Here is a 23,930-nt window from a genome sequence, read left to right on the forward strand (position 1 = left end):
ACAGGTGAACGGTTCCTCTAGTTGTACTTTCTTGTCCTCCCTGAGACTAAACTGTTCTTTGGCTGCCGCATGTCAAGTGCCCATTTTTGTCTAGAACGCTGGTTGAGGACCTTCTTTCCCAGCTAGTATTTGATGGAGAATGATGTTATGATAACGGCTTTTCCTTTTTTTTTCTCCTTCTGAAATAAAAGATGGTCTATTTTTATTTTTTAGTTTTTCTCCATTTTTAACTCAGGATCCCTCTCTTTGGTTCCTGTCTCCAACTGTCTTTTTTCTTTTCTTTTACTCTTTTTAGCTTGTTTTGCTTTATGTTAGTTCTGTGTTTCCATTCTCCCACTTCCTATCAATTATTCCTCTCTTGCTAAACAGAGCTTCCTGTTACCCATTCATAAACCAGTCATGCTACCACCATCCCCACTATCTTGTTTTTGTCTGACCAACCCATTTCTCTCAAGCTGGTTCAAGCTGAGCCATTTCCCTTCCTTACTTAGAGTCAGCATTCACTGGCATTCAAAATATATTCAAAATGTAGCTTTAATGATCCCATTGATACCAGTGAGCCAAAATTATAATTTAGACTTGATCTTTTTAAAAAAATTACAGAATAACTAACGTAAGTTCAACTGAAAGCTGCTATAAATTAATCAAAGTATAAAAAACCCTGTGATAAATAATATACCCAGATACTTAAGGGAAAAAACTGGACCTCTTTTAAAAGAAGAAATTAGTTGTTTTTATCACTCAATGGTAGTATGCCCAAATAATACCAATGGTTTTCCCTGATGTTAAATCCTTTAAAGATTAACTTATATTAGTCAAATATTTGACGTCTTACTGTTTCATTAATTTTGGTGAAATATAAAATATTTAGTATTTATATAATGCAAAGCCATCTGATTTTTAGATTTAAATTTTTAAACTTCATGGACTATTTTGAAATAAGATGGAAATTTGTTTTTGCATTATTCACTTTGAATGAAAGCTATTTCCAAGGAGTTATTTCATGTCTCCTTGCTTCCTGTCTGGAGTAAAAACAAACTTTCCATTTCCTAGTTGGTGAACATATAGCATCAGATTATGGATTTTGTTGAATATGATTTAAATGGCTTTTCATTATAAATAAGTGATTTTTACTATGATAATTAGAAAATATATTGATTCAATTGATTTTCTTGAGAATGTAAATCATGACAATTAAGAATCTTATAAATTACTAGTAAATTAATACAAAATTAATAGTACTATTAATACAAATTAATAATAAACTGCCTTAATTTTTATGTTCAACAACCATAATTATTGCTAACAATCACCAGCATGATTACTTTAATAATTAAAACATGTCAAATGATACATTTTTTGAAAGTAAACTTTAGTATGTTTTCATGAAGTAATATATATACTCTTTGGACAGATGTATTATATTCACATTTTAAACACAATGTTTTTTCAGACCTTCAGGAGGTGGAAAATATTGCCTTGGGGAAAGGAAACGGTATCGCTCCTGTAACACAGATGTAAGTAAAACCAAACTCTGCTATGAAAAATTAGCTTACTCTTTCCCTAGAGTAGGGAATTAATTTTAAACTATTTGATAAGAAATACATGTGTGTGAAGGTCACATTAATTTTCTAAATTGTTAATAATGAATGGAGCTGGCCTCAGCTCCATCAATTCCATTAATAAGGGTCAGGGGGAGCTCCAGTACTGGGAACAAGTATATTCTTCCCCAACAGATATCAAGAGAGGCACACACACCCTGAACTGCCCTGCCCCACACACTCACAACTTCAACACCACTATCTTTCTTGACTCCACAGAATTAATCTTATTATGCCCTTTATTCCATTTTATGTTTGCCACTGCAAGAAGCCCCAGACTCCTACATTATCCCTCATCCAATAGATAAGATGCTGTATATTTCCTCCTCTGTTCTGTTTTGTATCCCTGCCCAACTACTGAAACTTCTTCTGTACTTTCAGGAATTCAAAACCCCTAATACTCACTTCTCTGAATTTTCCTTCCTTTCACCTTCTTACTTTAATGGAAACTAGGTCTTCCTCTGAAGATATTGCTTCTCCTATAGTCTTCAAACTGGGTAGGCTTTTGTTTTCTCTCTTAGCCCTTGAATGACTGAGCCTCAAAGTGGATTGACAATGTTTATATCTCATTACTCCTCCAGATCACTCTTCCTCCCCCTATCTAAAAACCACAGCTTTTAATTAATGTCATTAGACTGTTAACATTTTCATGCTTTCCACCTCTACTACTGTCTTAATTCTTGGTGATTTTATAAATATGCAGATGATTGTCCTAACATCTTCTCTTCTGGATTTTTTTCATAAACATACAAACATTCTCCTATCTGTAAACAAACAAACCAAAAAACCATGCTAGTTATTTTCCCATTGCCTTGTTTCCCATTGAAACAACATTTCTCAAAAGACTTGTCTATACTTACTGAATCCATTTCCTCTCTTCACATTATTTTTTCTAGAATTGCTCCTATCAGGTTTTTGCCTTGATCATTCTATGGAAATACTCTTGTTAAGTCACAGGTGATCTCCATGCTGTTAAATCTAATAGTCAATTCTAAGTCTTCAGCTTACTACTTCACTTTCAATAGGCTTCCAGGAAACTACAACATTTTAGTTGTTCTTTTACATTAATGCTTACTCCTCTTCCTCCTTCATTGGCTCCTACTCTTTTTTTTTGTTTTTTTTGTTTGTTTGTTTGTTTGTTTGTTTGTTTTTGAGACAGAGCCTTGTTCTGTTGGCCAGGCCAGGCTGGAGTGCAGTGGCGCCATCTTGGCTCACTGTAACCTCTGTCTCCTGGATTCAAGCAATTCTCCTGCCTCGGCCTCCCGAGTAGCTGTATTACAGGTGTGTGCCACCACACCTGGCTAATTTTATATATATATATACACTTTTTAGTAGAGACTGGGGTTTCACCACATTGGCCAGACTGGTCTCGAACTCCTGACCTCAGGTGATCCACCCGCCTCGGCCTCCCAAAGTGCCGGGATTACAGGTGTGAGCCATCACGCCCGGCCAGTTCCTACTACTCTTTACTCTGACCTCAATGTTAGAGTACCCAAGAGTTAGTCAGTGGCCTGTGTCTCTGCTCTACCAATACTCCTTTCTTTGGTGATCTTATCTGGTTCCATTGCTTTTGTACCATTTATTTGCCATTTGACCCAAAATTTATATCTTCAGCCTGTACTTCTTTCATGAATTCCAGGTTCATATCTTACATTTAAATAGACTTTTAATGGACATCTAATGTTTAACATGTCCAACTGTTATCCCCAAAACATTTTCTCTACTCGTTCTTCCAGCAATTTTTCCCATCTCAGATGTAACTCCATTTGGCTTACACCAAAAATCCTAGAGTCTTTCTTGACACCTTTTTCTGTCTCATAGCTTATATCCAATTCCTCAGGAAATCCCATTAGTTTTGCCTTCAAAGTATATGGTAGGTGCTGCCTAACTTCACTACTGCTGCTCTGGGTCTAAGTTACCATTATCTTTCACAGGATTACTCTAATAGCCTTTTATGAGGATTCCCCTTTGCTATCCAGTCCTCGATATAGGAGGCAGAGTGAATCAGATTATCGTTTACTCAAAACCCCTCAATGGCTCCCCATTTTACTTAAATCCAAAGTCGTTACAATGGCCTGCAAGGTCTACACAATCTGGCTTTCATTACTTCTCTGAACTCATCTCTTACTATTTTCTTTCTCGTTATCTCTGCTCCAGCAACATAGGTCTCCTTCCTTAAACATGCCTGACATGCTCCTACCTTCTGGCTTTTGCAGTGACTATTCCCTTTGCCTTGTGTACTCTTCTCCCAAAATATCTGTGTGGTTAACTCTCTCGCCTCACCTTTACTCAACTGTCACCTTTTCAATGAGACCATTCTGAGTACTGAACTTAAAATTGCAACCCTCTCCACTCCCTACAACTCTAGGACTCCTAATCTTCCTTACCCTACTCTATTTTCTGCCCTTCTATCACCTATATAGTTAATTTGTCTTATTTAATTCTATTAAAATTGTATTTTGGAGTATTTTGGAATAATTACATGTAGCTTCAATTATGATGATCTTTTAGAGTTACCAGTATTATTTATTCATTTGTTTAAAAAATAATTGAATGCCTATTGTATATTAGACCATGCTTGGGTGAGAAAGACAATCTCTGCCCTCAAAGAGCTTATAAATTTATTGGGAAATCACTTAGGTACAGACAATTATAATACAGAGTGGTAAGTGATATGATGGGATTCAGTATGGGATGCTATAGAAGTGCATAGAATGGCACCTAACCTAATTAGGGACTTAAGGACTTTGTCCCACAGGAAGCTAGAGACATGAAGGGCAAATCTAAGGAGACCAGAAAATAGTGAAAATGAGAGCATCTTAGAAGGAAAATTAAGTGCAAGGCCTAGAGGCTAAGAAGTGTGATCTTTATCTTGGGACATTTGAAACCATTGAAAGAGCCTCAGATTGATGCTTTAGATGAGAATGGATTGGTGAAAGACAAGATTACAACAGAACAATAAATCAAGAAAAATGTAAGGATATTGGTAAGAATGATTGAAGTGCTGAGCCATGGGCTCTGCGCTAGGAATAACAGTGGAGTCCAAAGAGGGCTAACAGGGAATAAATTAAGGACCTAACTTAAAAAGCCATAAAAATCAAAGAACCAGAATAGTAGGAAATACAGGGTGAGAGAGATAGAAGGTGAGGAGATCAGAGAATGAAATGTATTTGAATTAAAGATATGACAAGTGAGAATATTCTCAATGATGACAAATCTGCAGTGTGGCCATGGGAGTGTGTGCCTAACTTGACTGGAGGTAAAGGAGTTCAAAGAACTTAAGGCTTGAGAGGGGGACCTTTAACATATGGATATTAAAGTCACTCAGGATGCTACTGGAACTTAAAATATAGGGTAATACTGTGAACAGGCTATCAAACTCCTTAATAAATGAGAAAGCAAGGCACAGTGGCTCAGGCCTGTAATCCCTGCACTTTGGGAGGCTGAGGCAGGCAGATCTCCTGAGTCCAGGAGTTCAAGACCATCCTGGGCAACATGGTGAAAACTTGTCTTAAGCAAAAAAAAAAAAAAAAAAAAAAAGAGAGAGAGAGAAAGAGAGAGAAAAAGTGACCCTTATTTATTAAACCAGATAGGGGTGAAGCCAGATAGTGATTTGGATGAACAGTATGAATCTCAGAAGAATGGAAGTTTTATATAAGGGTAGAAGAACTGAATACCTATCTACAATATATCACACTTTTAGGTAGAAGTGAGAAAATCAAACCCACCTCTCAATTCCCAACTCATTCCATTATTATATAATTGCAGGGTTGGGCATACATTTAGACCCTAATGATATATGTATTATATACTGTAATGTGAATAATGGTAACAGGAAAAAAATGCCAAACATCTCAGCTTGTTGCATTTTATTCATGAGTTATATGTTAGATGTTCAGATTGTAGAACTTACTATTGGTGGGTTGAGATTTCTATTACTATCTTTGTCTTCTGTTTCATCTTTCAGCAGATTATAAGGAGGTACAGTTAACATAACTATATTATGGATACATATATTTATGTTTTCTTCATTAATATTGACTCTACTAGCTCAGAACTTGAGGCAGTTCTGCTGTCATACTAAAATGTATTTTCATGCTATCCAAGTTAATAAAGTTGTCTGAATGTAATTTTGTTTAAGCTGGGGCTTGCTTTAATGTAATCTAATATATAAAAATTTACCAAATACCTAATCTACACTAGCACTGTCTAATAGAACTTTCTTCAGTGATGAAAATATTGTATGTGTGCACTGTCCAGCCCGATAGCCACTAGCCAAATTAGCTATTAAGGACTTGAAATGTTGCTAGTGCAGCTGAAGAACAGAAATTCTAAGTTTAATTAGTTTTAATTTGAACAGCCCCATGTGGCTAGTGGCAACCATATAGGACGGTACAGAGCTCGACAGTCTAGCTATGCAACAGAAAAATTCTCGTTATAAAGAAGATTGTAAATTTTATGTGTAAAATTCTCAAAACAAATCACTGTTAGCTCATAAAGGGTTCACACCTGTAATACCAATTACTCAGGAGGTTGAGGTGGGAGTATCACTTGAGCCCAGGAGTTTGAGGCTGCAGTGAGCTATGATCACACCACCACACTACAGCCTGGGTGACAGTGAGACCCTGACTCAAAATAAATAAATTTTAAAAATTAAATTAAAAAATGAATAAATACATAAATAAATGTAGAGAGACTTCCATTTTTGGTCATGATAGACTAGGTTATTCTGACCAAATTTTTTTAATTGCTCAGTAAGATTTTTTTTTTAATCATTTAAAAATTAGCAAAGAACTGACAAGATAATGAAGGGGATGCCAGGAGGTCAAATTCTATGAGAAAGGGGAACATAAAAAGATAAGTAGAGCATCCAAGCACCTAAAGTACTTCTGCCCTGATGATATTGAGAGGAAGAGAAAAGATAAACTGTTCCAGTGTTGTTTCTTAAGTATTACGAAAGTTGTCCCCGGATCTCCTCCCCTGCTCCTCAGCAAATTTTTTTCAGGTTTTCAAACATCATATGCTCTCAGTCATAAGTGGGAGCTAAGCTATGAGGATGCAAAGGCATAAGAATGATGCAATGGACTTTGAGGGCTTGGGGGAAAGGGTGGAAGGGGAGTGAGGGATAAAATACTATACATTGGGTGCAGTGTCCGCTGCAGAATCTCAGAAATCATCACTAAAGAACTTAGGCATGTAACCAAACACCACCTGTTCCCCAAAAACCTATTGAAATAAAAAAATTAAAATAAAAAAAAAGTCTTCAAGTTGTATTTGCCAGGAGGTCACTGTGGCCACCCTTAAAGCAGCCGTTGACAAAAGGAATAAGATTACCAGAATTGGTTTAGATTAATAGTGATTTGCCCTAAAATGGGGTTAGGGTCACCCCTCCTGAGAGGTAGATTCGTAAGCAAAATATCGAACTTCTATTAGCAAGAAAGCAGAGAGTAATGGATAGTGGGTACGCGACAGGTGTCTACCTCAGAGCTATTTTAATTTCTATCTTTACTAGTAGAAGTAGTAGCCACAGATGTAGTGACTACCGCTGCTGACATTTACTGAGCACTACTATGTACCAAACATATTATTGTAATCATATTATCTTCCCATACTGAGAGAAGTTCTCCTCCTCCTTGTCAGTAGTGAGTTGGTTTGGTGGAGTATTTTATATTTCCATTCTTTCAACATAAATCTAGAAAAACTATGATAATATAAAGTTTTGGTATAGTTTGCTCTGTTACAAACTTGCTTCTGCAACACAAATTATCTTATATTTGATTGTTATTTTGTGATATTAAATAATATAGCAGTGGGAGTCAAACAACATCAGCGTAGCTGAGGAGCAAAGGAAAATTGGACTGCACATGATGACCATTCACCCCACATTCTATTTTTTGCTCAGTTTGGCCACATGCAGCATCATAGGAGCCCTTATTATGTGTTTCTGCCTGTTCTTCCTACACTGGCCTCCTGTTTCTCTAACTCAGCAGTCTCAACTGATAAGCTTTCCTTATTTTTTCAAGTTTTTAAAAAGATAAAATCTTACATTTACTCCAGTATTTCTTTGCTAGGAATTTGCCATGTGTTCAAAATATTGTGCTAGCATTTTATTAGAATTTTTTTCTTTTTGTTTTAATGCCCTGTCTTTGAATCGTCTGCCTCTAACCCAATTTTTCCCATATGCCTGCTATTCTTAGTGTGCAATTTTGCGGAAAGAGATTTTTCATGAATGCGTGTGTCATATTAGAGCAGAAGCATCTACATTTTAAAAATCTATTCTAACAGCTTCTATTATATAACCTATGGAATTTAATAATAAATCATAAAAGGTGAGGTGATTGGAGTTAAGACTGAGTAATGTGGCCGGGCGTGGTAGCTCGCTCCTGTAATCCCAGCACTTTGGGAGTCCAAGGTGAGCGGATCACTTGAGGTCAGGAGTTCGAGACCAGCCTGGGCAACATGGTGAAACCCCTTCTCTACAAAAAATACAAAAATTAGCTGGGCATGGTGGTGCGTGCCTGTAGTCCTAGCTACTTGGGAGGCTGAGGTGGGAGGATTGCTTGAGTGGGAGGATCGCTTGAGCCCAGGAAGCGGAGGTTGCAGTGAGCCGAGATCACATCACTGCACCCCAGGCTGGATGACAGAGTGAGATCCTGTCTCAAAAAAAAAAAAAAAAGATTGAGTATTGTAAGCAAGACTTTAGTATTTTCCAGTTAACAAAGAATAGGTGTTACTATTGGAACAGTATGATATTATGTCTGTGTTCTTTAAATTAACTTTGATGCTTTTTCTAAATGTGTAATAGTTTAAATGTTCTTTTTTCCAGTGATGCCCAGGTGTCTGTTATGTGTGAGCCACCCCAATTTAAAGGATTTAAAAGAATATACCTTCCTTTTATCAAACCAGCTTCCTGCCTTAGTATATATTTTACATAATTTAATACTATGCATATCATGCATATTGAATGGTCTTATAAATAAGATTTGAAACAAAACTTTCCAACTAGTTAAAATTAATTTGACAGTCAAGGACTAGATAACAATTCATAAGCGTTTTTGGCTTGGTCATTTGCGATCCCAAAACTTTTCTTGAAACTTAATTAGAAGTAATACAATGAATAAGTTCAAATGATCCTGGAAGAATTTTCTAATCAGTGCTCAAAAAAATAAGATAATGTCAGATAGCCAAACAGCTGGAGAACGAGAGTTCTTTATTTATTGCCATGAATCTTTGAGACTTGCTGTGTGTTTTCTAATGTATGCTCAAAGTGTAAGTTACAATAGAAAATAGAAAATTGGCTGGGTACCATGGCTCACACCTGTAATCAATCCCAGCACTTTGGGAGGCGGAGGCAGGTGGATCGCTTGAGCCCAGGAGTTTGAGACAAGCCTGGGCAACATGGCAAGAGACCATCTCTACAAAAAATACAGAAATTAGCTGGGCATGATGGTGCATGCCTGTAGTCCCAGCTACTTGGGAGGCTGAAATGGGAGGATCACCTGAGCCCGGGAGGTTGAGGCTGCAATAAGCTGAGAGGCTCACTACCCTCCAGCCTGGGTGACAGAGACCCTGTCTCAACAAATAAAAAATAGAAAAAAAGAAACAGAAAAGAAAATAGAAAATCCAGAATATTAGGCTGATTCAACTGTGTTTAACAGATTTTACCCGAATTCCTTTTAGGACCTTGCAACCCATTCTACATAGCCCATGTAATATAGTAGTCTTGATCCTCTCATTTCTGTGGTTGAGTAGTTGGTGCTATGGATTACTGCATGGTTCTCATGGTTTTACATATAATAATAATAATTGTTATTAGTTATAACTCTCTGATTAGAGTTGTTAGCTTATAGCACTATATTAAAATCAAAACTAAAAAATATAATAAATTAGAAGATCAGAGGAAAAGGAAAATAATATAAATATATATAATTTAAAATATATATAAAATTGCCAGGCACAATGGCTCATGCCTGTAATCCCAGCACTTTGGGAGGCCAAGGCGGGTGGATCATGAGGTCAGGAGTTCAAGACCAGCCTGGCCAACATGGTGAGACACCATCTCTACTAAAAATACAAAAAAATTAGCCGGGCATGGTTGCGGGCGCCTGTAATCCCAGCTACTCAGGAGGCTGAGGCAACAGAGCGAGACTCCATCTCAAAAAAAGAAAAAAAAAAGATTGGTCACAAATTTTGCTCCGAGCTTCCTAGTAACCCAAGTAAAGAGACAAATGTTATCAGTTCTAAGATTCATAATGTCTTGTAGTCATGAGAAAAGGAGATACATCCACAACCAAAAAGGAATACTTTATTACTTTGAAGCTTTGATATTCCTCCTATGTGGATCCCTACACTGGTGAATCAGATTGAAACATACAAGGCTTATAGGACTCTTTTTTGCTTAGGTTAATGGAGAAATTAGGACCTAGAGTCAACATAGGCCAAGTAGTCTTAAAAAGTAGCAAGCACAAAAACAGTATATCTGCAGTTTCTTTCTAATGCTGATTTAATTTCTACCCCAAACACTTAAAAGGTATAGAAATGGTAGGAAGAGAAGAGAGCTCTTTGGTGGAAAGGGAACAGTGTTGCCATTAACTCCTATCCCTCTTAACCCGATTTCAAAGAAAAGATCCACAGAGATAGAAGAAGCAACTTATGAAGACAAAACTTTCATTCTAAGAATTTAAGAATAGATCAGAAAAGGATGTCAAGCTGTAAAATTGTCCTGCCCACTCTCAACAGCAACATAATTAGCCTAGATGCCGAAAGTATTCAGTTACTAGACTCTGAGGCTGATTAGTTGCATCAGGATGTGTTGGATGGGCAGTTGGTTTCCTGCATCACTGTTTTTCACCCTAGAAAGTCTTCAAAAGCAGCTACACAAGGACCCTTTCTTTGATATACACATTATGGTCTCCAGGCTGGAATAACAGGTAAAGACAATAGCTGCAGTAGGAACAAATTAATACACTTCATCTTGAAGCTACTGAGAAACCAGGAGCATTTATTAAAGATATATAGGAGAACTGGATAAAATTTGGTCCTTCTATTAAGCCAGGAACTACAATAGAGTTTTTGGCATCATGAGCTAATCTAATAGACATGGCCTTGTGGAACCTGGGTTTGGAGGGCAGAACTTTATGGAACTCATAATGCTTGAGAGTTCATTGACTGAGGACACAGTTCTCGTTTTTGCACATAGAGATAAATGGTTGATTAGGTCCTGACAGTTTTTATAAATATGCAAAGGTAGAAACTAACATGATTTTCTGGCAGAGCCATTATGAAAAGTGAAGACCCCAGATCTGTGCTCAATCTTCTGAAAAATGTTTGCTTAGCAGCTGCTCAAAAATATACTTTTAATTATTATGTATATGGAATCTTCTTTTTACTGGCCTAAAGAACACTGACTACTAATCAGGCATTTCTGTTTTTCTGAACAATTTTTCATTCAAATGACCTAAAACTATCATGCAGAATGTTCTAAGAGGATACAAATTGATGTACATATTGTAACTATTTTAAGTAGCAGAAGTTAAAGGTTAGTGTTGTGAATACTAGAAAACTTACTTTTTGTAAAGAGTAAAAATATGGCTATATAAAGGTTATAAACCAAATTTTATATCAAAGCCTAAAGAAGAAATATTAGCTACTATGAAAAGGACTTTTCCACATTTCTAAAAGGAGTTTCCTGGTGCTTAGTTGTTTTCCAAAAACAAAATGATCTTTGTATTTTTCTTATTCCATATTACTTGTGATTTGGTGTTTACTTGATAATATGATTATGATAGAACTTCTGGTGAAACACATAAGCTCCACTTTGGCTGGGATGGAAAGGCACATTATTCTTGCATATTAAACATTTGATTTCCCTTCTTTATGCATAAAAGCTATAAAAATATTTGGAGGAAAAGGGTTTTCCAGGTCATTTGTGGTCTGTTCTAAGATTTAAGTATAGGTTATGTAGTACTTGGGTGTGTTCTCAGTCAGCTCTGCTAGAGGAGTATATTATTCAGCAATTTTTTTCCTTTTCAATGCATTGCCTAAGATCATTAAACAGTGTTTTTGCTTTGGTTGTGGCAGACAGGAAAATTATATATTTGGAAGTAGGATTGTGGTGAAAATAAAAGCATGCAGTTGGAAGTTAAATTAACTTGAGTGTGAATCCTGACTGTGACACATGTTGCTATTTGACCTTGGCAAATCACCTAACCTCTCTAAATTTCAGTTGACTCTTATATAAATAGGCTGTATGAAACTTGCAGAGTTGTTTGACAATTAAAAGAAGTAACATACATAAAACATCTAGTGCTATTCCTAGTACCTACTTGGTATTCAATACCTCATCAAATCTTCAAATCACTTTTCTGAAGAGGAAAGACAAGTATTTTTAAAAAGAGGAAACTAAAGCTTAGCAACAGGCTAATGCTGTGAAAGAGATCCAGTAAAGCATGGAATTTCTATCTAGCGCTCTTAAAAGAGATGAAGCCCTTGGGAGGTAGGTGTGGCAAGGTAAGCTTTTCTGAAAGTATTGGGTCACCTTAGACATTGTCTTACTTCCAGTCTAACCTCACCAGATAGCTGAGAACCAGATAGCTGAGAACATTCTGAAACTACACATCTTGCCCTCAGGGAGAGTTGCAGGGTAAGTGAAGACAAGGTACAGAGTTGATCCATTGATGAACAGTGTTATAATCATGTCTTAAATTATAATTAGAAAATAAATATGTGTCAACCACTTTATTCTTATAAACATACTTTATATATGTTACTGGTAGAAGGTATGCGAGTTACCAGTGGTGAATTCCTATGGGTCTGCAGCAACCTCAATTCTTGCCTCGTCAGAAGAAAGAATACAACTGAGGGGCATAAGGCAGAAAAAGAGACTGAGGCAAGTTTCAGAGCTGGAGCAGAAGTTTATTTAGTTTATTTAAAAGGCTTTAGAACAGGAAAGAAAGGAAAGGATGCTTGGAAGAGACTGCACCAAGGTCAAGTGCAGTGTTTAACCTTCATCCTAGAACTTAATAGGCTGGCCCCTTTCTCATGATTCTTCCCTTAGGGTGGGCTGCCCACATATGCAGTACCCTCCTGCCCTTGGGAGGTGAGCATTCCCAATGTGTTTAGGAAGTTGTACGCATTTTCATCTGAAGCTTTTCTTCCTTTTTCTGGTGGAGTGACCCTGGAAGGTCATACTCCACCATTTTTCTCTTAATGTGCATGCCAGGAAGTTGCTTCTCCCCAGCACTTGCATTCAGTTAACACTTTAGTGCAACAGGTGTGGACCATCAGGAAATGGCCTCTCCCTGGCGCCAGCTGCCAGTTTATCACTTTTAGAGAGGCAATATAATAATTGCCAAACTGTCACCTGACATTCCTAGTGGGTGGAGGAGAGCCCTTTCCTACCCTGCTCATGCCTATCTAACTACCTGTAACACACACAGACAGACATGCACGCACACACACACACGGCAAAAAACAGGAACAATATCTTGGTAATCTTTCTTAAGTTAATATGAATTTTATGGTGTATTTATATATTTATGATGTATTGTATATATATTTATGGTATATTGTATTTATTATGTTTTGAGAAATAAGGACTAGGTTTTTAGCACAAAATAGAGCTTATTTGTTTATTTTGTGCTTTAAAAATACTTTTAAAAATTACAAAGTAAAAATTTGTTTCTTAACCTTTTTTTGGAGACAGAGTCAGGCTCTGTTGCCCAGGCTGGAGTGCAGTGGTATGATCTGGACTCACTGCAACCTCTGCCACCCAGGATCAAGCAATCCTCTCACCTCAACCTCCCAAGTAGCTGGAATTACAGGCATGCACCACCATACCCGGCTAATTTTTGTATTTTTTGTAGGGTTTTGCCATGTTGTCCAGGCTGGTCTCAAACTCCTGAACTCGAGCGATCCACCCTGCCTTGGCTTCTCAAAGTGCTGGGATTACAGGAGTGAGCCATTATGCCTGACCTGTTTTTTAATGTGTTTATAAGCTCAGGGAAAGAGTTTTGCTGTAGGTAGATGGCATTTTAATTAAATTCAGACTATTTAAGGCATATACAAGTAACTTTAATTTTTAAAACCTGCATAGAAGATTATAGTATCAAGCATGACACTAGATTCAGGTTTGTCTGGACAATGTGGGTTATCTGCCCTTGTTTTCTTTTGCTTTAAAAGTAAATATATAGTGGAAAAAAATCAGAAACTATTTGGGAGAAAAAAGAGAAGAAAGTTGAATAAAAACTGAGGTTGAGATGCTTCACTACAGGCATTGACCACTAAATTTAACTGTATTTGAATGCCCTGGTATGAATTACTTTATCAGTACTATCTGATAACTAGGGAGTCAGGAAATTTGTTTGCAACTTTTAAAAGAGGGTATAGAAGCAAGGCTTTTGTTAGCGCATATGGTACCTTTGTGTCATTTATAAAAAGATGCCCATCTGGGTGAACACATAAAAATGTATCCTTTCACAGTGCCTTGTCAAGTGCATGACTTGCTAAGCAGGGCAGGGGTTGGATTTCAAACTCCCTCAACAAACAGGGGACAATCTACTAAGAATATGTTGTTTTCCTGTAGAGGAAGAAGAAAATGAAATTTTGGAAGTGTTGAAGGTTGATCTAGTGTAACAGGGATGACGCAAGAGTGAATTTGGTATGAAAGCAAAAGGAAGAAGCAGAAGGTGGAAAAGGAGTAGAGAAAGGAAGCAGATGAACAGAAGACCAGTTTTGCTCAGTTTGCAATTTTCCCTGAGGCCATAGGAGTCATTCTATCCTTCCAGCCTGCATATCTTCCTTTAGAGGAGAGGAAAGGAAAGGGAAAGGGACAAAGGCGTTTTCATTCTTGGCTGTCTTATGATATTACCAATAAGAAATGATACATCATTTTCAGAATTTTCCTCATTTTCAAGACATTTTGATGTGTATTTCTCTTGAAGGTAAGAGTTTTGGGGGTATATTTTGCAAATGAAAAAAAGGCACAAAAAGGATTGGGGACTTGCCAACGTCACCCTATTCTTTGGGACAAAACCAGGATTAGAACCCCAGTAATAGAAATGCCACTAAAAAGTTTGTAAGCAGAAGCTAGATTTCTTTCTGTAGCAACTTTTAGGCCTCAATGAATTATTCCTTTTTTTAGATTTGTCTACCAGTACAAAGTATTGAGTTTAGTCAGAAGGAGATACTTCTAAACAAGATAGTTGGAAGACTATTGTTAACTTATACAGATCTCTGGGAAAGAGAGTGGTGATAAAGACGCTATTATTAATTTATTTCTTTGAAAATACTAAGATCTAAAGATGCTGAGACCTGCAGCTTTGCTCTCCAGATTTATGTGGGGCCCTGCTAGTTTGTTTTTTAAAGGAGAAGATGCTTGGTGAGTGTTAGCACTAGAAGGCTGAAAATCTGTCAGGCTTTTACTTTAATTATCTGTTGCTTATGCCCACTGCTTTCTGTTATGGTTTCTGCATACTGTCAGCATTTATTATCCTTAAGTAATTTAAAAAGCATTATTCTTTAAACCCTCTACTATTCCTAAACAAAACAAAAATGTATTTTACGTAATTTTTCCTTAAGGAATTCCTCTTTCACTCTCATTTTTTCAAACCAGCATATATAATTCCAACTGAGTCTATTTTTAATCAACGCAAATTCAGAGCATTCCCTGATGGAATGAAATCAGGAAAGCAGAATATTGGCTGATGTATTCTAGAAACAATGTCATGGAATCAAGTCCCCAAGTCTACTTCAATTCCCTGAAGCCTTTCCATTCTCTATACTATTCTGTGAACACCCTGAATACACTCCTGCCTCAGGGCCTTTGGATTTACTGTGTTCTGGAAGATTCTTTTCACAGATACGTACATAAATCATTCCTTCAGTTTCTTTTCACTCTCCGCTTGAATGCCACCTTATCAGAGAGGATTTCTCTGATCATACTGTTTAAAGCAACTTCCCTCCCACCTCACTGTCAATCTCCTTATCTTGCTTTATTTTTCTTCTTTCTCATCTCCAACTAGAGTAAACTCCACGAAAGCAGAACTCTAATCTATTTGGGTTTTGTTTTTCTGTAACCCTGCAGCCTAGATTATATCTGCCAGCTATTAAGCATTATATTAATACTTGCTAAAATGAGAAGATACTTAAGTCCTGTCCTTGCTGCCTTGTTTTAAGAGGACTAACAGTAAGTTATGATGTGCCCGTAGGAAAGCCATCAAGGTCCAGATACCTTTCAGTTTAGGGTAAGATTTGTTCAGTGTGGATCCAGAAGAAAGGAGAAGGATAATTGGGTTATAGGACGGCAGGTTTTGACTGAAAGTAAGGAAGAACCTGCGAATAATTGCAGCTGTTTGAAAAGTGTTTGATCTTTTTTTCTGTAGATGTTTATATAGATTGTATGACCGCTTTGGAGATAATTATAGAGGAAATCCAAGCATCTTATGCAAATTAGATTATGTCACTTCTAACCTGAATTCTTAAAATGTATGATTCTATATTGACTGAGAAATTAATAATTGAGTTTGGTTCTGTGAAATGCTGCCAAACAAATATATCTATATTATGTTAACACCCTATACCGGGGTTGACAAATTGTACCTCTCGGGCCAAATCTTATTGGTTAACTCTTTTTGTAAGTATTTTTATTGGAACACAACCTTGGCCATTTATTTACATATTGTCTATGGCTTCTCTCACACTGTAATGCACAGTTGAGTAGTTGCAACAGAGACACATGGCCTGCAAAGCCTAAAATATTTACTATGTGGACCTTTAGAGGTAAAGTTTGACAACTTCTGCCCTAAAGCGAAAAAATATTATGTGGAAACCTATCTTTATTCAGTTTTCCAAGTAGTTCATGATGATGATGATGATCCAAGTAGTTCATGATGATGATGATGATAACTGTTGTATCAATTAAAATTTAACTATAATAGACCACTCTGACTATTAAAATAGAGGGAATTTAATGCAGGAAATTGATTACATGGATGATGAGAGTCTGACTAGTTCCTTCCAGGAAGATACGTAAGAGGTAGTTTTGTCAGAGCCCAGAGGCTAGAATCACACAGCAGAAGCTGGAATCATAGGGTAGAAGGGTAGGGAGGATGGAACTGTTACCTGAAGATGGAGCTACAAAAAAGATTCTTCTTCTGCCTGAGATGCTGCCCAAGGCACAGAGGAAAGGAGAAAAATACCCTGGCTTCTCCAACTAGTGCGTCCCATTACCTGAACCCAACCATAAGTCAGCTGACAAAAAAGCCTGGGAAGTGGAGCTTTCAGGGTTTGTTCCCCTAAAATACAGAGCAGAATAGAAGAGTAAGGAATGAGTGTAAGGACACCTGCGTAGCTGCTAATAATTATTAAGTGCTACCTTAGGCCAGGTACAGAGCTAAACAGTTTGTGTGAATATGTTGCCTAGGAAGTAAATACGAGTATTACCCCCAGTTTATAGATGAGGCTTAGACAAGTAAATTTCTCAAGGCCGTGAATTAAATTAATGACCAAATTAGACATAATCCAGGTCTGCCTTACTCCGAAACTCTTGCTTTTATCCCTCTCATTTTACAAGTGAGAAAAAACGTAATTTGGAAAGATAAGAAAGTTGCATCTGGTTAATGACAGGGCCAAGTCTAGAATCCAAATTGTTCCTATTAGGTTTTTGTACATTTTAAGGAAGCTAAAACCTGTAATGCTATTATTGTAGCATTTGGAGAGTGTCCAGAGGAGACTCCCACACTTATTGTGAAAGTATCCTTGTACGCTGAAACTATTACTAAGCAACCTTTCTGTACCCCAGTTTACTTCATTGTAAAATGAGATTATTAATTATATCTACCTCAAAAGAGTGTTGAGAAGGAGTATATAGATAATATATCTAAAGATCCCGGAACAATGTGCCACATAATAAGTACTTAGTAAATACTAGCTCGCTATTGTTATTGTTAATCTTTTTATTATGCTCACCCTGAGAGTGGTTATCACAGGAAAAAAGTGGATCAAAAATGTCATGAAATGTTATCAAGTGCTTCATTAAATAGTAATATCCTCCTATTGGACATTTTATTTTTCTTCCATTTAGGAGAATTGTTAGAAGATACTGAAAAATTGCATTTTTGTTTTGTTTGCCTTTAAGCGAACGGCCTTCATGATGTCTTAGTTTTTTAATTCAAGGTCTTCTTAATGTACCAGTGCTTATGCATGTGAAATATCATTTCCTCTTATGCTTCTGTATAGTTCATCTCTTTCATCTAGGTTGGCCTTTTTCCAACCATTCCCAATATGTGAACTTTTCCTTCCTATTCCCATGGCTTTTCTTGGCTTCATTCTTAATAGTCTCCCACTCCCCGACAAGTCCTTTTTCTTTCTTAACTAGAACAATTTCTATAATACTTTGGTACCTGCTGAAGATGTTTTTCTTAACTGATATATCCCTAGCTAATCATAGGACACATTTATATTTCACTTGTATCCAGCACATATAGACAATCTGTAACATGCTGTCATATGCTATATATATTGCTTGAGATGGTTCTTTTTTCATGGTCGTTTTTCCATTTGTGTCTTGTTTTGCCAACAAAGTTGAAAGCCATGCTTGGATGAACTTTAGGTGATTGGTGCTTTATAAATACTTAAGTGCTGTGTGAAAACTTATAGCTAGAGTTCAAATTATTTGTTTGTTTTTTTTGTTTGTTTTTGAAATCGTTATTTGCTTTTAAAAGTAGTCTGCTGCATGACAAAAGTCACTAACAACTTTAGTCCTTGTGTGGGATTCACTAAAAATAGCTTGAAAAGTCAAGGATTCCTTTAACCTAGAGCACTCTGAAGATCCAAAGATTAGCAGACCAGGAAAAAAAAGACCCTGAAAACATATCCTTCCAGCCTGATACACCTACTAGCCTATGGTAAATATTTTTCATTTTTTTTAAAGGCAAGCAAGAAGGTAATTTGACAAGATTAATCACTAGATTTGGCATTGGAATGTCATATTTTAATGTGCTAAAAACATTTTAAAATGCAGGGCTCATAACAGAGTGTGAACCTGCTGCCACTATTTTCAGAATCTGAGGCTTTGGACTTGATGTGGTGAAAATTGAACCATATTATATACGAAGTAATGATGACCATGCAAATATTTGCACATTGTGGTCTATTGTTACTGCATATTCTTCAAAGTGATCATTTACAATGTACTGTCCTCAGAAAACTATATAAAGCAAACACAGAGACCTAAGGGAGGGTAGTAAAAAGCCTCAAAACAATCTCTGAGTGTGCCTGTAACATACTTGTTATTTATTCCCAATTCAGAATTTTCTCTAGTGACATATTCTTTTTTTCCATATTTTAGGAGAATATTTTCTGTCAGTCTTTCAAAATCAATATTTTTAGTTTTTAAGTACTACAGCTGTTGAACTTCACAAGATAAGTCAAATTAAGTCACATCACTCAAACACTATGAGCTTTATAATTCTTTGTGAACTTAAAGGTTGAGTTTAGGATGACCCTGTGGTATATAGAATCTAGAGCTAGCTGGATTGGCAGGATTTTTCTCTTTAAAAGACTTCAGAAGCATTTCTGAATAGAAGGAACATTTCCAACTTTTAAAAACAAATAATCCTTTTTTCACCCTCTTAACATCCCTCTCCACACCTCAAACAAATGTACATGTTTTGGGCCATTTTGTATTTTATTTTCTGTAATGTTAATAAATTAAATGTAAATTATAATAAGTCCAAATCCCTTTAATTTCAAGATGTTTATACTTGAGGTCTAGCATTTTGCCTACTTTATTCCTCATTTAAAGTATGGTTTTTGTCAAGGCTAAACAGTAAATAGCTATAGTAGTAGGAGTCCAAACCACAGTTAATAGGGCTGAATGTTGTTACAAACCTGCTTCTTGATTTTTTAAAATAAAGATCAGGGAGTAGCTATGGCAACTGGACCTCAAATACTGTTACCACAAAGGATTTTGTGTTTTAATTTCTTCATCTAGGTTTTATGTGTCTTTATAAGGAGATACCTGATGGACTACAAAGAGGATTATGACATGTATCCAACTGTAAATTTATAGGGAAATTGTGTAACGCTTTGTTTAAATTACTTCAGTTATATCTTCTATAGTTAAGATTATAATTCACACACTTCAATCTGAATACGGATTGTAAAACAGTAAAGCAAATGCCAGAATTATAGCCACAGAATAAGGTAGTGAGTTAATTTGATGGAGTTCATTTTAGGGACATTGTCCCTTGCTTTTGGTATTTTCCAACAATGGTACCATTTATGATTTTATTTTATTTTAGCCATGCCCTTTGGGTTCCCGAGATTTTCGAGAGAAACAGTGTGCAGACTTTGACAATATGCCTTTCCGAGGAAAGTATTATAACTGGAAACCCTATACTGGAGGTAATGTATAACCTGACAGAGCATTCATGCTTGAGCACTTTGCAAATATCAAAGAATATACAAATATATACAAACACATGCATACATTCATGTACATACTAGTTAAAATTAGTGTTTGCCAACAAAAGCAGGGAAATGCTTATAGTACTATAAAGGCTTCATGGTTTATTTGCCCTGTAATAAGGTTTATATATTAGTACAAATGATCGGAAATCATTTCTTAAAACCTAATTATGTTTAACAAGGTATAAAATTCCTTGAAAGGATATCTGGACATCAAAACCATGTAGTATTTTTTGAGTTCTGCTTGAGGCTTCCTTAGGGTATATGTAAGTTACATTATAATCTTTAAATGTTTGCAATTATCACCCTAAAACAAGTTATAAGAATATAAATCAGGAAACTCTCTGTCATTGCTTAGTCAAAGGCCAAGATTATTGTTATTCTTTTTCAGAGTTAGAAAACATTTTTGCTCTTTAATTTGGGCATGTATCAGGCACTGATTGTTCAATAAGTAGAAGTATTTTACACTCCCAAAATATAAATTACATTTTGCTGAAAATTTCTCTTGGAGGCCAGGCATAGTGGCTTATTCCTGTAATCCCAGCACTTTGGGAGGCCAAGGCAGGTGGATCACCTGAGGTCAGGAGTTCGAGACTAGCCTGGCCAGCATGGCAAAACACCGTCTCTACTAAAAATACAAAAATTAGCCGGGCATGGTGGCATGTGCCTGTAGTCTCAGCTACTTGGGAGACTAAGGCAGGAGAATCACTTGAACCCAGGAGGCGGAGGTTGCAGAGAGCCAAGATCACGCCACTGCACTCCAACCTAGGCGACAGAGTGAGACTCCATCTCAAAAAAAAAAAAAAAAAAAAGGAAATATACTCTTAAGATAAGTTTACTGTTTGCTTGCTTTTCCAGTATCTTATATTAACAGAATTTTATAGTGACAACTTTATATTTACCACCAAGATTCTACCATTAACATCTTACTATACTTTCTTCATACATGTCTGTTCTTCTCCCTATCCATTTATTAATCCATCGTACTTTTTGATGTATTTCAAAGTAAATTGCAGTCATTAATGTACTTTCCTCTAAGTACTTCAGCATGGTAACATTATCCACAGTTCAATTATTTGTTTACTTTTTTCTGTTAAGGCAAGATTATGTACAGTGACATGCAAAATTTTAACTATGCTTTCTCTGGTTTTTGACCAATGCACACACTTAAAAAATCCAATTGAGATACGGAACATTGGCTTTACCTCCAAAATTCCTCTAATCTTTGCCTTAGTCAGTTTGGACTGTAATTACAAGTTACCATAGACTGGAGATCTTAAAATAGAAATTTATTTCTCGGTACTGGGGGCTGGAAATCCAAGATCAAAGTGTCAGCATGGTTAGAGTCTGGTGAGGGCCCTCTTCTGGGTTGTGAACTGTTGTTTTCTCATTGTATCCTCATGTGGCAGAAAGCGTGGGGAAAAGAGCTCTCTGGGATCCTTCTTATAAGGCTACTATTCCCATTCGGAGGGCTCCACTGTCATGACCTAGTTACCTTCCAAAGGCCTCATCTTCAAATTGGGGATTAGGATTTCAACATACGGGTTTTGGGGGGACACAAACATTCAGTCCATAAAAGTCATTATAGTCCTTTGCAGTCAATAGTTGCCTCTCCCTACTCCTCCTAAGAGACAACCATCATTCTGACTTTTTTTCTCACCATAGTTTAGTTTTGCCTGTTCCAGAACTTCATACTCTATTGTAAATCTTCTTTAAGCCTAATGTTTTTGAGATCTATCTACATTGCTGTATATAGAAGTGGTTCACTCTAGCCAAGCGCAGTAGCAGACACCTGTAAGCCCAGCTACTTGGGAGGCTGAGGCGGGAGAATCACTTGGGTCTAGGAGTTCTCTTAAAAAAAAAAAGTTTATTCTTTTTTATTGCTGAGCAGTATTCCATCATAATAACCAGTTTTTCCATTCTGCTGTGATGGACACCTGGGTTGTTTCAAGTTTTTAGCTGTTATGAGTAAACTGCTATGAACATTTGTGTACTATCATTTTGTGAGCATATGTTTTCATTTTACTTGAGTAAATACTTAGGAGTAGAATTGCTGGGCAATAGATTACATGTGAATTTAGTTTAGTTTTAAAAGAAACTGCCAGATGTTTTTCCAAAGTGATTGTAGCGTATTTCACTCTCACCGACAATGTCTGAGGGTTCTATTTGTTGTGCATCTTTGTCAGTATTTGGTCTTTTCAGTCTTCTTCTGGTGGGAGTAGAGTGGTATTTCAGTGAAATTTCCGTTTCCATTTTCTCATGATAATGTTAAGCATGCTTTCATATATTTATTGGCCATTATATATCTCCTTTTGTACTGTCTATTCAAATCTTTTGCCTATTTTTAATTGGGTTGTTTTACCTTCTCAAGTGGTAGTCATTTATAAGTTTTACAAATGTTTTGTCACATTCTGTGGCTTTCCCATTGCTTTTTAAATGGTGTTTTTATCCATATAAGCTTTTAATTTTTCTGTTTTTAATTCCAATTTTTAAATAATTTTTCTTTCTGGTCATTGTGTTTTGTGTCCTAAGGAATCTTTGCCTACCTCAACTTAAGAAAATATTTTCATATGTTTTCTTCCAAAAGTCTTATTGTTTAGTCCTTACATTTGCATCTATGATCTATCTCAAAATAATTTTTGGTATGATTTGTATCTGTAGTATATTTTTGGATTTTCTGTTTTGTTTTGTTGATCTGTCAGTCCTATGCCAGTACTACACTGACTTGATTACTATAACTAGAGTATAGTCATGAACACAGTTAGTTGTTTTTTTTTTATACATTAAGTTCTAGGGTGCATGTGCACAATGTACAGGTTTGTTACATATGTATACGTGTGCCATATTGGTGTGCTGCACCCATTGACTCGCCATTTACGTTAGGTATATCTCCTAATGGTATCCCTCCTCCCTCCCCCTACCCCACAACAGTCCCCGGTGTGTGATGTTCCCCTCCCTGTGTCCAAGTGTTCTCATTGTTCAATTCCCACCTATGAGTGAGAATATGCGGGAACACAGGTAGTTTAAGTTCCATTAACTTTGATGTTTTTTATAAGAGTTCTTCCAATATGCTAACTGATTTGCATTTTCATGTAAATTTTTGCATCAGTTGTTAATGTCCACAGAAAAACCTGCTGGACTTATGAATGGTGTTATGTTGAATCTATAGATCAATTGAGGGAAAAACTGAGTATTAAACCCTATTGAATTTTACAATTTTTGAACATGGTATATCCCTCAATTTATTTATGTCTTTAATTTCTCCCAGCTATGTTTTTCCTTTAAGTGTAAGGTCCTGCATGTACTTTACTAAATCGATTCCTGAGTAATTTATGGTTTTGACACTATTGTAAATAAAACTTTTGAAAATTCCATTGATATTTGTATATTAACTTTGTATTCTGTGACCTTTCTAAATTCCCATATTCCTTTTTTTTTTTTTTGAGACAGGGTCTGGTTCTGTCGTCTAGGCTGGAGAGCAGTGGCGCAATCTCGGCTCACTGAAACCTCCACCTCCTGGGCTCAAGCGATCCTTCCGCCCCTTCCGCCTCAGCTCCCTGAGTAGCTGAGGCTACAGGCGCACACTGTCATGTCCAGCTAGTTGTATTTTTTGTAGACACAGGGTTTCACCATGTTGCCCAGGTTGGTCTCCAACTCCTGGGCTCAAGTGATCCACATGACTCGACCTCCCAAAGTGTTGGAATTACACATCCAGCCTAAATTCCCATATTCTAATTGTTTTACAGATGGTCAGGATTTTTTTGATAGTCATGTTGTCCTGAAATAGAGACAATCTATTTGAATCTTTATGCCTTTTATTACATTTTCTTGCCTTAATGCACTGGATTGGGCCTAGAGTAT

General features: G+C 36.5%; 1 protein-coding gene across 2 annotated transcripts in view; it reads left to right on the forward strand.

Moving 5' to 3' along the window:
* Positions 1 to 23,930, forward strand: part of ADAMTS6 (ADAM metallopeptidase with thrombospondin type 1 motif 6) — a 334,536-nt gene that overhangs the window by 225,500 nt on the left and 85,106 nt on the right. For both annotated transcript variants that reach the window (XM_003827427.5, XM_063604436.1), the window contains exons 14-15: positions 1,454 to 1,517; positions 19,904 to 20,006. In XM_003827427.5, coding sequence (XP_003827475.2) covers positions 1,454 to 1,517; positions 19,904 to 20,006 — 167 coding nt within the window. The remainder of the gene's footprint in view (positions 1 to 1,453; positions 1,518 to 19,903; positions 20,007 to 23,930) is intronic.

Source organism: Pan paniscus, chromosome 4, assembly GCF_029289425.2.
Source record: "Pan paniscus chromosome 4, NHGRI_mPanPan1-v2.0_pri, whole genome shotgun sequence".
In the NCBI taxonomy this organism is placed as follows: domain Eukaryota; kingdom Metazoa; phylum Chordata; class Mammalia; order Primates; family Hominidae; genus Pan; species Pan paniscus.